The 16838-nt window shown below is 43.6% G+C and overlaps 1 protein-coding gene across 1 annotated transcript in view; it reads right to left on the reverse strand.

Annotated features, from left to right (window-relative positions):
* Nucleotides 1-16838, reverse strand: part of bsna (bassoon presynaptic cytomatrix protein a) — a 101017-nt gene that overhangs the window by 14772 nt on the left and 69407 nt on the right. The window contains exons 5-8 of the mRNA XM_034537466.1: nucleotides 11400-11858; nucleotides 2342-7690; nucleotides 828-995; nucleotides 57-313 (exon numbers count right to left, since the gene is read on the reverse strand). Coding sequence (XP_034393357.1) covers nucleotides 57-313; nucleotides 828-995; nucleotides 2342-7690; nucleotides 11400-11858 — 6233 coding nt within the window. The remainder of the gene's footprint in view (nucleotides 1-56; nucleotides 314-827; nucleotides 996-2341; nucleotides 7691-11399; nucleotides 11859-16838) is intronic.

A 16838-nucleotide genomic window follows, 5' to 3' on the forward strand; every position in this document is an offset into this window, starting at 1 on the left:
ACACACACACACACACACACACACACACACACACACACACACACACACATCTTTACCTCTCCTCTCCATCTTCATCGTCTGTCTGCACAGAGCTGTCCACGATCCTGCGGGGGGAGCCGTAATACACCACGCTGTCTCCGTCCAAGCTGTCGCGGCTCAGCCTGGTCATGGAACTGTGTTTCCTCATGTTGCTCCTGGTCTCCATGTGCTCCTGCTGGCTCCTCAGACACATCTCTGACGAGGAGTTGGGGAGAGAGCGGGAGCCGATCTGAGAGTCGATGTAAGGGGGCAGGGGCTGTCCGTTCACATCAAGCTGAAGAAAAATGTTACGGTTGTTAGTTGTTACCCATCATTGCTTCAATTGAGACTGAAAAGGCTTTGCATATTACAGTTAATATTACAATCATAGAGGTCCACAAAAGACACACATGCAAACATGATGAGTTGCAGCTTGAAAAGTCAATTCAGTCAATTCAGTGAAAAGTCAATAGTTCCAGCGATGCACATTTTACTTTTCAGACTGCAACTCAGTTGATTCACGAGTTAGAATGTGTGTTTGTGGCTTTATTAACTTTTCATGGGTTATGATTTAGGAAATATACTGTTGAAAAAGTGTCAGGTAGGATAGTCCTAACCAGGAGTCAGACATGGTTAGGCAGGTGTCAATGTAATATTAGGGAGAGCTTCTTGAAGCATGCTACCTCTGTACTTTCGCACTCTCCAGGCCCTACAATATTCTACCACTACTGTCTAAGAGCTGATGCATTCCACATGTATGTTGTCACATTACTGATTTGCACCTGTCAGTGTGCCCCCCCCTCTCTCACCTGTACGCTCTGAGCTGCAGCCGTTTTCTGTCTCTTCTGCTCTACAAGCTGCTGCTGGAGCTGCTGCTGCAGGGACTGGATCTGGTCTAGCTGTGACTTCTGCTGCGCCAACTGCTCCCTCTGGAGAACAAGTTGCTTCTCGCGTTCGTGCTGCTGCTGCTGTAGGACCTAAAACAATGTTGGTGGAAAGGGGAATTGAAAGAAGCAGACGTTGGCAAAAACACACACAGAGAGAGAGAGAGGACAAGACAAGAAAGGTATGGAGAAGCGTGACAAGAGAGAGGTGGAGGTGGACAGATTGAGAAGGAATCAAATGAAAAAAATGATGTCAAAGATTAGAGAAAGACAGAGACAGCAGAGGACAACATTGTTGAGTTTTCGCACATCTGGTTGTAAAAAAGATGATCAAAGACTCCTGACACTATATGTGGTATGGAAATATTATTGTGCTGATGGTTTAGTTGTAAAAATGGTTCTAAGTTAGCCAAACTTCTACACAGCAAAATAAAGAATGGAAGCGCAACACAAATGAAGCGCAGCATGGACTGGTCAGGAGAAATAATGCTCATAAGAAAATATGTAATGCATTTTCTTTGCTGCATAAATGACAAGCTAGTGCAAATAAGGAGTTAGGGTTTCTGCTTTTACTGTGGGTTATGAGATGCATATTACACATTCCATCTCTAGTTCATTCTCATTAAGTAAGGCTTCCAAACCTGTTTAACTGAGTTAACTTGAAAGATTTTCAACTGCTTGTTCTATTAAAAAAGAAGAAAATCGTCATGTTAGCGCTTCTGTTACCTGTTAAAACATCTGAACAAGGCTATTAGGAGCTTAAAATTGGTATATTCAAATGTGTAATTGCTATTGATTATCAGATGAATACAACATAACGGGATCCATTTTTCCTTTGAGTATATATCAGACCAACAAATGGCACTACAACCAAAATTTGACCATCATCAGTTTCTATCTCACATACATACAGGCACCTTCATGCACACTTCTTAAAGAGAAAAAATCCAGTTAGGTGAACTACATAGCATGCAGATTATAAAACTATATTTGTATAGTTGTAAAGCTGACTGGATGCAAACATTTCTTCGAACAAAATAATCCCATCCATCATTACATTAAAATAGCATTTATTTTCTAACAATGACATGATTTGAACACCATTTTATGAAAATATATTTAATGGTCTCACTGTCACAGTTTGTTACATATTGTTGATGATGCATGCATATACTGTACTGTATATATAAATTATTTTGTTAGTTATTTCTGGGAATGATGTACTGTATCTTGCAAGTGAATTTAGTGGTTGCACATCAAAGATGCACATTTGAATGAACACACCAATTAAACTAATACAGAATGCAATAAGATGCACCACAAATAACACCACCACAAAACTAACAAAACACAAACCAATCTCCATAGCAAAACCAACAACCAACAACCACAAAACATCAAACAAGACATCCAACTCTGCCTCCTGTTTCTCCCTCTACCTGTTCCTTGATGCTCTGCAGCTCATGTAACTCTCTCTGCACAAGCATCTGCTCCTTATCCCTGTGCAGCTTCAGCTCTATTCTTTCTCGTTCCAGCTCCTCCTGCAGGCGCAGTTGCCGGAGTTTCTCCAGCTCCACGCGCTCCCTCTCCATCTGCAGAAGCTGCTCCTGCTGCCGATGGAGCCTCTCTGCCTCGGTTTCACCTTCCTTGTGTATGGCACCTGGTGGGGGGAAGGGAGGAAGACCCCCTGAAATGGGTAAGCCACTAGTGGGGACAGAGGGGCCGACTGGTGGTTGGGTGTAGCCATGAGTGTGTGAAGGAGTTGAGGGTGGGTAGGCATGGGCTGCTGGAGGAGGCTGTTGTGGCTGCTGAGCAGATGCCACTTGTTGCTGTTGTTGTTGTTGTTGTTGTTGTTGTTGTTGTTGACTGTTCAGGTGGGCCTGGGACAGGTTTATTGGCTGTTGCTGTGGCTCCATTGGTATGACAACTGTTCCTTGTACCTCCACTGATGAGGATACACTTTTACCGAGGTAAACTGGTTCATCCTGGACTGTAGAACTAGTACTTGTAATGGAAACAGACACTAGGGTTGTCGCTGCACCTACTGAAGTTGCAGTGGTTGACGTTGTTTGGAGAAGACCGTGTGCTGGGTAGCGAACTGGAGCTTGCCCAGTTAAGGGTATTCTTGGGCTCATTGGTAGTCTGCTAAGACTGGATAGGGGCACAGGTGTCATGTTGGCAGAAGGGTATTGCCTGTAGACCCCCCTCAGTAGTGGGTGAAGAACAGAGCCAGGCTGTGTTGTGATGGGAAGTGTAGAAGCAATGGGGGTCTGAATGGTGGAGTAGATCATCCCATCAGCGGATCTAATAGCAGCAGGGTACATTGCTCTGAGACTGGCCTGCCTGGCATTGATCAGGTTGGTTAGCGCTTGACTATGGGAGATTGGCTTCCCATCTAGTCCAAAAAGGAGGTTTTGTCTCATGCCGAGACCTGCTGCAAGTCTGGAAGCCCCAGGCCCGGTTCCTCTTCCCAAATTACCAAACTGCATTAAGTCTGGGTTGCTTCCATATCGATCTATGGAATTGAGAGCTGCACACATCCGGCTAATCTCGCGGGCAGTTGTAGCACTGTACTGAGCCAAGTTAGCTTCTTGGAAGCCTGCAAGGTCACGAGCAGAGTAGCCATAGTCTGAACTGATGTTGGACAATGAATTATATCTCCTTATAGGCAGGGTTTGGGCTGTTATGTCTCCTCCATGCCGTAAATCTGTATAGGAGCCATACTGCATCCCAATAAATCCTCCATAACCCTGTTTCATTGCAGTTAGATCCATGGCAAGTTCTCCTGTGCCTTGGAGGTGCGGTTCTAGTTTAGAATGGTAGGACTGTAGCCCAGCTTCAGCTAGGTTTGTATCAGACATTGAAGGCTGGAGCCTACCAGGGAAAGGTAATGTGTAGGCCTTACGTTCATCCATTGAATATTCCTGATAACCTTCTGGTAGTCGTTCTTGGTCAGACTCATAGGTGAGAGGTGGAGCAGATGGAGGCCTTATGCCCTCTTTCTCACCACCAACACAGCTTCCACCAAATGGAAGTCGGTAAACAACATCACAGCAAGCTGGTTGGTTTTCAGGTTTAATTTGACCTCCTGTCAGGTCCATAGCATCTTGTCCCACTTCTACCTTAACTAGCTGAGTCATTGCCCTGGCCTGCTCTGGCTCTCCATCCATCTGTACTACCATGCTATGTGGTGTTTTACTTCCTGATATCAAACCAGGAGGACTTGGCTTCCCTCTCATCTCAACGGGACCAGTGCCATACAGCTCAGGGTTAATGACTGGCGATACAGCACTGACCACAGCTGAGGCAGCGCTAGTCTGACTGACTAGCAGGTCTTTTTTCATTAAAGGTGAGATCTGGCCAGTAAGGCTGTACCTGGCCAAAGCAGATGCCTGTTGTTGATGATGTTGCATCTGGTGGTGGTGCTGCAACTGGTGTTCAAGGAGTTGTTGTTGCTTCTGCAGCTTCTCTTGCTGCATTTGTAGCTCTCTCTGTTGGATACTGAGGTCTTCCAGTTTGGCATCAATTTTTGGTATTGTTGGGTCAGTTGGAGGTGAAATTGGTGGTTTGTTTTGGGAAAGACACACAGCGGAACCCATGCCCTGTCCCAAATCCACTTGGTTTTGATAGGGATCCCCATAGATTGTGGGCTGTTTGGGCTGGGTCATAAACATGGAAGCAGCCACTGTGACACTCACCGTTGTTGGTGTGATGATCTCCTGGGTGTTCAGGTTCATAATCAGTGGCTGTACAATCGTTGAATGTCTGCTACCTTCTGATCCACCATAGTATTTCCTGCTTTCAGTAGCCAAGGAGGTGAGATCCATACCCTGGTCAGTCATGATAATAGGAGTTGGATGGTTTACTGTTCTGAGATCCACAACACTTCCGCCTTGAATCATATGGCCCTGCTCTACCCTAGAAGTACCTGGGACTGTAGATATTCGACAGAGGGAGATGTTGTCCATTGACATGGACCCTCTGGTATAACTGCAGGCTGTGGTGACCATACTTGTTCCCACATTTACTTTCTCCACTCTTTGTGTTCCGTAGAAGCTACGTGCCGGAGACGGTTGGTAAGGTGGCGTGTCTGGAGGGCTGCCACATGGGGAGTAATTGTCAAATGTTGATTGGCGGCTAAATCGGGTAGGTGATGACAAGGGAGAAGTAGCAGTGTTGACTGTCATTGGCCTTGCTGGGCTTGGAGGTGGGGAGTATGGGACATCCTGGGAAGACTGCTGACGATAGAGTCGTGGAGAAACTGATCGATGCGAGGTTTGGGTTCCCTGCGCAGACACTGGAGATGTAGGCCCAGAGGTAGCTGTCTCTGACATCCGCAATGCTGAACTGAAAGTCTGTGTGGAGAACTCAGCTGTATTCCTTCTGGTAGGTGAACGGGTTGGACTCTGTGGTGGTGGTGATGGAGAAAGAGGAGGACTGGTGCTCCTGTAATAAGTAGTATACTTTGGAGAGCGTGGCTCAATAATTCTCTCAGTGGACGATGTTGAGCTGTCTCGCACTTGGATATCTCTGGTCTCCCCTACCCTCCTGGTGATCACTTCTCTTTGACTGTAGGCCTGGGTAATCTCTGCAATCTTGCTGCACACACTTGAGACTGTAGTTGAAGATGTGGCAGGGCTTGACGTGTGCCGGCCATATATACCAGACTGAGTAGACGTCATTGTGTGGCTTGAACTAGTCTGAGAAATAGTTACTGCATCTCTGGCATACACTCCATAAGCTGCAATAGTGGTGGCAGCCACTGTTGGAGTTATTCCATTCTTTCCTGCTTGGCTTTTGATCCTCTCTTTGTGTCCATCTTTTGCAGAGAAATGCTGTGTTACTCTGACATCAGGAATCCGTCCTCCAGTCTCAGCAAAGGAGACTGGAGCTGAGATCTGGGTGGGGCTGGTCCCTGGAGTGAGTAGAGCATTGCTCTGCTCTAGTAGCTTTGCAAAGGCTGAGCCTGTGTCTAGGAGCTGTTTGTCTGAGTAAGAGCTCTCAATCTCTACTTGCTCATCAGTGGCTTGCTGCATCTTGGTGATGTTCTGAGATGTTTGTCGGATCTCCTCGTAAATATCTGTTTCTGTCTCTGCTGCCTCGTTATCATATCCTGTTTGATCTTGTTGATTTTCATCATCTTCATCATAACCTTGTCCATTAACATCCTCCTTGTAGTACTGCCCATTCCTTCCATGTTGCTGCTGTTGCTGTTGTTGTTTCTGAAGCATCTCTGCCTTCCTCATCATCTCCTCATAAACCTCCTCAGCGCTCTTCAGCGGTTTGGAAGTTGAAGATGGTGCTGCGGTGGTTGTTGTAGTTGATTTCTCTATTGGCGAGTAGAGAGACATAAAGGTAGGCAGGTTGTATTCACTGCCTGACTTGTAAAGTTTGGGTTCGTATCCCTCAGCTTCTGAGTCTAGACTCTGAGGGGAATATTCAGAAGCAGAAGAACGATGTAGCTCTTCCATTTCTGCAGCTTGTCTCAGCTCTTCTGTTGGAGAAGCATCTTCAATGGGTGAGAGATTGCTAGGTGGTGTCTTGGACCTCTCTCTGCGCCTCTGAGCTCTCAGCTCCTCCTTATCCCTCTTGGTCTTTCGTGCTGTGCTCCTTATTCTCTGTTGTTCCACCTCTCTCATCTTCTCCTGCTCTCTCAGAAGTTCTTCTTCCTCTCTCAGCTCATCCTCTTCCGAAGAATCTTCAATGGTGGGAAGGAGAGGGCCATGGGAGCGGTGGCGTGCTTTCCTCTGTTGCTTGGCCTCTTCCAGCCGTTGCCTCCTGCTGGGGCTACTGTCACTGTCCTCCTCCATTGATGAGATGGAAGTAGGTGACTGGCCTGAGCCATATGAGGATGAAGTGGCTGGCAGAGTGGAGGAGTAGTCACCTCGAGAACGCTCCTCGGGAGATCCTGTCAGGCTCTCCATCTCTAGCTCTGGTTCCCGATCAAGGCTCAAGTCATTTTCATTGCCCAACTCCATGTCTCGGCTGTAGCTACTGGTGTTATTGAGTTCAATGGTTTTGAAGCGCCTCAAGCCTCCTTGTGATGCCATCCCATCTTCCTCACCTTCCTCCACTGAGCCTTTATAAACATCGGTAGAGCTCTTAGTTTCCTCCTCAAAACTGCTGGAGTGGTGCTGAAGACGTCGTTTTTCTTTCCCTGAGTCAGAGACTAGGTGTTTGTGGTGGCTTTTCTTGGGTTTCTGGTAGCCATATCCTTCATCTTCCTCATCTTCTTCTTCCTCCATCTCTTCCTCATCCTCATTATCTTCATCAGCACTCATCTCCATTATTTGTCTCCTCATGAACTCCTCATCTGTCATCTCTGTGGGCTCAACCTCTTTTTCCTTCTTTTTCTTCTCTTTCTTCTCCTCCTTCCCTTCCTTCCGTTTACCCTCCCAGTCTCCTCCATCTTCTTCTTCCTCTAGTATATCTTCTAGTTCCTCATCAGAGTCATATGAATCTGGTGGGATTGACAAGGAGCGTGGGCGCTGCTTCCCTCTGTCATCCAAGTCTCTGTCTCTGTGCTTCCTCCCCCTTCTCTCCACCTTATCTTCAGAAAGGCTCTTCTCCAGCAAAGGCCTCATGGAGCTTTCTAGCTTGGTGATTTCAGAAGGGCTTGGTGGGGAACCCCGGCCACTGATCCCCCTCTCACTCAGTTTCATCTCCTCTTCTTGGATTAGACCTGTAATTTCACTGTGGGAGCTGGAGATGCCATCTGAGGAGTAGCCGGTGTCACTGAGGCTCTGAGGGCTGCGTGACAAATCATGGGTGCTGTTGTTTTTTGTATCCTAAAGAGAGAAGAAGAAAGAAGAAAAAAACGAAAGAATTAGAGTTGGGGATACTAGGATTTTTTATTTATGTAATCACTTTTGGCATGTGAGAATGTTTTGATTCACATTGGTACTGCCTTGCACATTGGTTAATTAAAGCCCACATATATTTAGATTCAGATTTTGGGATATAAAATGAATGGTTACTGTCTAACTTTAAGATTGATCCATAAGCAAATATAATATTTATTTCACTGATAAATCTCATCATTGCCTGTTTAATATGGGACCTAGATTTATCGATTTAAAGATAGACAAGATAGTTCTATGTTCTTAGATTTTTTAAATATGTCATCATTCTGCTTGAGCAGGAATGCCAATACTGCAGTGCTCAGCTTTTAATAAAAAGGAACATTAGCAACCAAGTAAGCATGAACATAGGGTGTCTTTATTAGGTTTGACAGTTTGGAGGTCTATAAAGAGCATCTCTTGCTAAATTGTTATGAAGTGTGTCTTTAGATAATTCCACTGAGAAGCCTTAATTTAAAAATCTTTAAGTTAAAATAAACTGTGTACAGTAACAATTGATTTGGTTATCATGAAACCGAAAATCCTATTACAGTCTGCTCATATGTGGGCATAGATTGGATTCTTAAAAGTTGTCTCATAAAAGTTGTTAACGAATAAAGGTATGAACTCAGAGAGAGGAGATAATAGGCTTGAGGTTGTTATTTGATTTCCCCTTGGATGCAGAATTATTCAAGGAAACACTGAACAGTTAGATGTAATTAATGTACAAATTGAAAAATATTTTACCTTCCTATTTCCCAAACTGAATTTATCAACAATGCAGTTACAATTCAAATATGTTATAGAGAAAAAGTATTATGCAACAATAAAACCACATTCAGGCTATAGTCTGATTTTATTAAGAAGTACATCGCCAACAGTATATTAAATGCTAGCATTTAAACAAATCACATCATTATTCAGTTATTAAGGGGCTTATAGTTGATAGGTGTGTAAACTATTTTGAGCCATTGATGGAAAGAGGTTATTTAAACTGTGTATTTTAGAAGTGAGAACATTTCAGTTTTGTGATGATGAGCAATTGTGAAGTAAACAAGATTGGAACATAAACACTACTCAGAAGTCATTCATCAATTGCCTCAGATATCTGTTATTAACATGTCAAATCATAATCTCAAAGGGACTAACCTGGTGAATGAAAGGCAGATGGAAGATAGAATACAAAATAGATTAAAAAAACAAACTATGGAAATATCTTCTCTAAAATCCCCTATGATGGTTACATTACTTCAGAGAAGACTTTACTTTAAGTTCTCTGCACTTTAAATTCCTAGCAGCTCCCTAGATGAGGAAGGTCTGCAGTGCCTTTGAAAAGGCCTACAGCAGCCAATCTTTATAAATATTTCAGCAGGAGCAATAGCTGCCGCTGAGTAAGAAAAGACATTATTTCACTCCCTCTGTGTTTCTCTCTCACTCTCACGGTAGTCCACACTGCCACTTGCAGCCTCAGTATTCTGTGAGGAGGGAATCAATGGCATGCTTTCCAAATGACCATGGACATCCAACACTATCGGAGAACGTCATTGGTTCAACTTATTAAACGGTAAACTGTGTTTTTGTTTTTTTATCACCAGACTTAATAGACATATAATTCACATGGAATTATAGGGCCATTTCTTAGACATAGAGACATTTGAACAAGAAGTGCGAGAAGAAAAGAGAAGCTTTAACCAAGTTCAAGAGTTCACTCTTATCGATTAAGGAAGCCAGAAATGCCACGGAGAAATACAAAAACATGGGAGCAAATGTCACAGAAGATCATTTAAATATGGCAAAAAAAATGGACTGGGCAAATACAATACATCTGGAAATGTGTTTCCTATGTAATTAAACCCTAAAGCTTCCCATTCCATTGAGAACACATGAAGGCTCTCCGTGAGGCATCCCACTTGTAAACCTTAAATATGAGTAGAATCTTTCAAGCTAAAAAACTGTAAATAAAACAAACAAACAAAGTGATATGGGCAGTCGCACATTGTATTGCAACTGTGTTTTGCCTTCCATTTCAACTTAAGATGACAACAACTTTAGTATTAATTATTTGATGGATCAGTGACCAGTTACACAATTGTATTACTTTTATATGAGCATGCAGCATCTCAGAAATATGAAGGTGAAGATTGAACATATTGACAAGAAAATAATTTTGGGTTAAAAACATACACTTCAAATAAGCTGGTACTTTCTTACTTACTCCATCAAGAACTCTTTAAAAGAGTTATCTTAACAAGTTTGGCTCGGTGCTGCATTTACTGTGTTGGGAGAAACGCGTTATTTGGCCGACTTAATGCAAAACTAATGTAATCTCACAGATTTGTTTAAAGTGACCTTTATGAATCTTTACAAGTGCTCATCTGTGAGCACAAGTCATCAACATTATGTCATATACACTATATTCACAGTAGCATGAGTGACCTCAAGATGCCACCTTCTTTAATTCACTTACATCTGGATTCTAAACACAGCAGCCAAAACCTCGAAGACAACGTTGGAGGAAATCTAATGAGGCAACAGGCAGCTGGTCGTTGGCAGGATCCATGGTGTAAACTCTTATTATCCATTTCCAGGTGTCAGACAACACACACTTCTGAAGTCCATTGTTCACATGGTTCATTTATCACATGCATCACTTTCATCTAAACCCTGGGTCTGATTCTGCTGAGCATGTTTGCCATAAGTGGACTGTAATACTGAAATCAACCACGAGTTTAGTCTGGTGTGGTGTCTAGTTTTGAAGTGCTGAGTCTGTGTTTGTTAGAGACCTGCAGTTCCTCCACCCTCCTACTTAGGCTTAGCCTAGTTTCTGACCTCTTGTAGACCACATCTCTGATTTCAGCATTTCAAACTGGTCATCGTTAGCGGTTTCCACTGGTTGGAGAAACAACTGACCAGTTAGAGCTTAGTGGAATTAAGAATGGGGAATGTCGTCTTTCTACAGCGGAAGCTACATGAAAAATAGCAACAGAAATATGGTGAGAACCATGGATGAGAATGACACAGCTGTTCAAGTTGTTGTAAGTCGACTTACAGAAATAATAACTATTACTATAACTATCAAATCAACATATTAAACTGCTCCTAGCAACTGTGAGCTCGACGTTTGTGTCAACTACAAATGACATCAGTGGAACAACACTCATATTGCCGGGTTATCGCAAAACCAAACAAAACACAAACACAATGTCAGGCTGAATGATAGAAGTGAAGAAAGATGGCAATCCAGTCTAATAATCAAAGCGAACCCAGCCTCTGTTTCACCAGCTTCAGTGACTCAGTCAGTCTTTCTGAAAAGGTGAAACATTCCCAGGGTCTTTTCATATTTTAAGATGAATTGGCACCTCGTGCTGTACTAAATGTGAAAATGCTGAAACAGCAAATAGCTTAACCTGCATACATGCTCTTACAAGTTAAAAGGGGCACGCAGCCATTTTTGGTACATAGGCCTATATGTTGCACTATGGTTCCCGCAGAATAATCACTGACAATCAGTTTATTTTCCACTTATTCGTTTGGTTGACTTTTCTAAAGCCGTATTACCATTTTGCCAGTTGTATCAACTTTTGGTCCTTTCCCATAGCTTAGAATAAAGACTGGTATACCGGACTAAAGCAATGTTACAACAATAAATCAGACTTACATCATAGTGCCTGGACTTCTTGATTTCTTTGATGGGTGTGATCTGCTCTCCTTTCCTCTGGGAGGATTTGGTGTCTTTGGCAGTTTGGTTCTCAGGCTCGGTTTTGGGTTTCCCCTCTGCGGGCCTTGGCTGTTTCTGGGTCTCCGTGGTTGATACTGGTGCCGTAGCTGGTGTTGTGGTCTTGGAGTCGATCAGTTGTCTGGCAGCATTGGGCGCAAACTGTCCACTACCAACAGTTCCCGCATTCCCTTTCTGCGTCTGGGGCTGGGCCAGCCTGGGCCCTTGCTGATTGGTGGCTTTGTGGAGAGGGCTTTGCTGACTGGCCGACGCCTGGTGACGGGGCGAGCCCATTGGCTGGTGCTTGGGAGACGGATGAGGAACAGGAAGTGGAGGCTCGTCGAGGCCGCCTCCGGACATCAGCCGCTGGGTCTGGCAGTTGAGACATAACCACTCCTTTTTCTGAAACACAGAGAAGACAACAACCAAACACAGTTAGTGACAATTCTTTTTCACAATAGTACAGACTCAAACAATTATGTCTTTAATATGGCAAATAAAAACACATTTGAAGACCTCTACCTCTTCGTTGGAGCTTTGAAAAAAGCAGTTCCGAACTTTAAAAGCATCAACACTATGGGCTCAATAACAAAATCACGTATGTTGCTGAAAAATACAACAAATATAGGTAAGTGAGTTTGTAATGTTGCTGTCTTGAATGGACTGTCAATAAATCAACTGGTGATTGCCACTCAAGCAAACAGTAAAGACTGCAACCCTGGGCAGCTCCCAGGTGGGTGGGTGAGTGTGTGTGTGTGTGTGTGTGTGTGTGTGACTTAAATGCCATTTAACCTCCTGTCCTTCATCAACAACTCCTCTACTAAAATGATGTGTTGTCAATCTACTACTTATGTTAAATTAGATTGACAGATTCATATTTCTTAAGTTGTATTGTCGATTCCACTTGAACAGGAGACTGTAGAGACAGCCACACACACACACACACACACACACACACACACACACAGCCACACACACAGCCACACACACACACACCAACACAGCCCCCCCTCCCCACACACACACACACACACACACACACACACACACACACACACACACACACACACACATGCACTGTAGACACTTTGGAAATCGTTTTTTCCAGACAGAGCTGTCACAGTGGCAGCAGGCTGAGTTAAGCTGACGTACGTTTCTAAACGTCACACAGACAGGTTCACCCTGTGTTGCATCGGATCCACTCACTTCTTACACTGTGAGGCTGACTGATGAAAAATTTGACTGCGATGCACACACGCGAACGCACGCACGCACACACACACACACACACACACACACCCACACACACACACACACACTAAACATAATCCATCTTTTGCTTCTACTCTAACTAACATTTTATGGTGTGAACTCATTGTTGGCTCAGTCTTTCTCTAAAAAAGTAAACAAAAGAAGCAGAACTCATTTTTTACAGGTGATCTCTGTGAGGGACACAGAAAAGCCACCGGAATGCATATATTTTCTTTAAAAACTCAAAACAACTGATATGTAAGTATCTCTCCCGTATACACCTCCCGTGTACCCTCCCTCTCTATTCAGTCTATCCAGGAGAGAAAGATTGTCCATATCACTCAATAAATAACAATGACAGATGCAGTCCCCCCCCACTGAGCACTTATCTCCCATCGCTGTTCTTTTCCACCCACTCATCAAATCCTCTCCCCACAAAACTCACCAATCCTCCCTCTAACTCCCCTCCTCTCCCTCCATTTGTTCTAGGTACCCCTTCCTGCATCTCGCTCTTTCTCTCTGAATCCCTTTGAGACTTTGGTTATTAAGTGTTATGCAAGAGACTCTTAAGGCCGTTTTGGATTGAGTGGTAGTACTTAGAGCCACCATTACATACCACCAAGGCAGTTACCTGTTTAGTAAAACATCCGCATTCATATAAAACTAAATCAACCCTGTTCTACATCCCTCTCTATCGAGGCCTCATTCCAAGACTGCTCCAGCATTTTAATGACAAAAAGATGCTCTCTCATTGCCTTTTCCTTCCATCATTCAAAGTTAAAGATGTGATTCAAAAGTTTATTTTACTTCAACGCACAGGTCTATTTTCTGCTGCTCTCTTAAAAGCCACCGCTAAAACCACACATTCCTTTGAACGTCTTATTCCATATGATCTCAGCATCACAGACGTAAACACCTACTTTCAAAAGTGGAACAAACGATATAGATTGAAGGGTCAAAACATGTGTGCGATCTGATCTGCAGACCAGACTTCATTTGATTGTTCTTGGCGTTGTGAGCACGATATATAAAAAAGAAACAAACATTTCAGAAGCTGGAAGCAACGGATGTTTGGCACGTTTCCTTTTTGACAATTGTCAAAATAGCTGCGGATTCATTTTTAGTCGCTTGACTAATCGACTTTTGTCAAGTGGATAATACTGAAAGGAACTTATATCTCGTTGATTATCCAGTTGAAATATCCCTGACCCGTCTGAAAAAAGTGACCTTTAAATGTTACAGGTCAGAGTAAATACTTACACATATACAATACAATGCTTTCCTCTGCTCGTGGTTGTACATTACAGAATGTAGACTGTAAGATGCTGACCCGTTGTCTGTGTGCAGCTACCTCCAAAGACGGAGCACGCTGTATGAGCACATTGTGTGTGTATGTGCGTGTTTGTGTGAGTGTGTGTGTGTGTCTGCCCATCGCTGCTCCACTTAACCTACATAGCACAAACATTCTGGCCTGTGGTCCTCCTGTCAATAACACTCACTAAAACACTCCATCAGTTCTAATTCTGCATTCAGACTCACTCTCTTTCTTTCTCTCTCTGGTCTTTCAAACTCTGTTCCATGTTGCATTTTATTGTTCTGTATTGTATTTGTACTCTACCTTTCAGCGCTCTCTCTCCGTCTCTCTCTCTCTCTCTCACCCTCTCTCTCTCTCTTTTTTTATTCTTTTCAACACCGCCTCTTTTTTATGAAAGCAATGAATCCCTTTTTACTTGTAAAAAGCCCAAGTCATCCATATCCCAAATATAATCTGATTAGACTCCATGGCAACCGCACCAAGTCACACTCCTCCATTTAAAATACGGACTACACTTCTCTTTTGGCAAAGCTTCTCTCAGTTTCACTGTCCTTCTCGTGTGACTCATTCTCATTCTTTTATATTTGTGTTTCACACATTTGCACCATTTCACTCATTAAACTTCAATCCTTCCCTTTCCTCTCAGCTCCTACCCACCCTAACCTCCTCTCTCTCCCTGTCACCCTCCGTCTCCTTTTTCCCTCCCTCCAACAGAGCGAGGGCTATTTTTACCCAGAATGCCATTGTTCTGCTCGATCGCACACTTCCCTAGCACTGGCTGCCACTTTAGGCTGCACTCTACTGCACCACAAATACACAAGCATGCACACACACACACACACACACACTCACACGCACACACACACACACACACACACGCATACACACACACAAACACACACACACACACGCGCAGTCACACGGTTCACGTCAGTGCAAAATGGAGGAGGCCTTGAAGCTAGAGGCTTACCAGAAGGAGAGAGAGATGACAAGCAGAAGGAGGAAGAGAACAAGGGGAGAGGAGGAGCCCACTGGGCAGAGGAGAGGAGGAACGGGGAAGAGAGTGACACCATGCGAGCAGGTGAGTGCACGTACATACGTGCACTAATTGAGCTCAGCCTCCAGTAATGTGGCTCCCTGCTGAGGCAGATGTCAGTGGCTTGTCTTGGGAGCAGAAGAGCGAGGAGATGGACGGAGAGCCATGAAGAGGTGTTGAAGTGAACAGGTGATCATGGTGATGATGATGATGGTGATGATGATGATGGTTTCTTACATGTATTAATACCTTTTTCTAATATGTTTTGTGGAGGAATGTACCACTGGCAAAGCTTTGTCTGGTCCGCGGGTTGCTCCTTGTACGACAGAGAGAGTTGAGGGCTCAGGTCTTGACATCAAGCGTGTTTCAATGAGAGGAGACTGAGCATTTTCATCAATACTTTCCTTTGCGCATATCATGTGTGACTGACTTCCATCTTTCCATGGTTGCTTGCTGGCTTCTTGACTAAATGCTCATTATTTTGACATCACTGTCAATGAGTTTTGGGGGCAGGTTTCACCGCTTAGTGCACAGGTTGTATCAGTCACCTTTTAAATAACAAAAAAGAGCAGATTCCATAGGAACTTTCACACATAAACTCCTTTTCCTTCTACTATTGTCTGCATCTTGAACTTTTGTGTTCTCTCTCTACTTTTATCCATTGAGATACATTTTAAATATTTGGCCGCTTTGGCTTTCTACTCTTTTCTATTTTCTTCTCCTAATTATCATCTCTCTACCCCTCAGACCTATCTTGTGAGCCTTTGGAGGGGCCAGGCCCTCATGTTGGGAACCACTGGACCAACCTGCAGTTTATAAAGTGGATGAAAGAAGGCATACAATACAATGTTGTATTGTTACTTTCACCTCAATAGAAGATCTCCTTAACATCTGTTAATTTGATTTAAATTAAAGGTTGGAAGAGACTTTTTGAGTCTTGGCCTGTGCACACAGGCATACGCAACAACACACTTCCATGTATAAAACACACACACACACACACTTATATATTTAAGATGGATGATTTCATATAATACCTTTTGCAATGTAGGAAGCAGGAAAGGCAGAAGAATACGAGGGAGAGGAAGCGGAGGAGGAATGAGAAGAGCTGGGGTATTAAAGGCAGGATGGAAACGTAAAGTAAAAGGAGGAGGAGAAGACGATACAGAAAGAGGAATGAAGCTCGAGGACTAGAAGAAAGGAGAGAATGAAGCAAAAAGGAAGAGAGGAAGAAATAATAAATTAGAGAAAGGGAGGAAGTATAGCGGAGGAGGAGACAAGACGCTCGGGGATGAAAGATAGGAGGAGATGTAGAATTTCAAAACCAGTGAAGGAGAGAATAATAAATTAGAGGTGGAGAGTAGGAGAGGAGTAATCAAGAAGAGGAAAGGAAGTCGAAAAAGAGGGAGGGGAGAGGGAGCATGGAGCCTCTTTAATTACGTAAACTTGCAGTGAGATTCAAGAGGAGTGGGCACGAGGCTGTTGTATGTGTGTGTTTGTGTTAATGCGTACACATTATGTTTTATTGCCCACATTTTACCGTCACCTCTTTCACTTCCTTCCTATTCTCTGTCTCTGGCCCAGATGAGGTTGATCTGCCCACTTATTTCCTCTGCTGATGCTAAGTGTAGGAGGATCTCATTTGATACAGTATGTTGTGATGATGAATTCTGACATCGGCCAAAACTCCGGCTGTGAGCGTTATATTCAGATTAAACCGTCAAAGGGACACTTAGAGTCTGCATCACATACCTAAAATAACCTGAGCACAAAGACCAAG

The sequence above is a fragment of the Cyclopterus lumpus genome, chromosome 7 (genome assembly GCF_009769545.1).
Source record: "Cyclopterus lumpus isolate fCycLum1 chromosome 7, fCycLum1.pri, whole genome shotgun sequence".
NCBI lineage: Eukaryota > Metazoa > Chordata > Actinopteri > Perciformes > Cyclopteridae > Cyclopterus > Cyclopterus lumpus.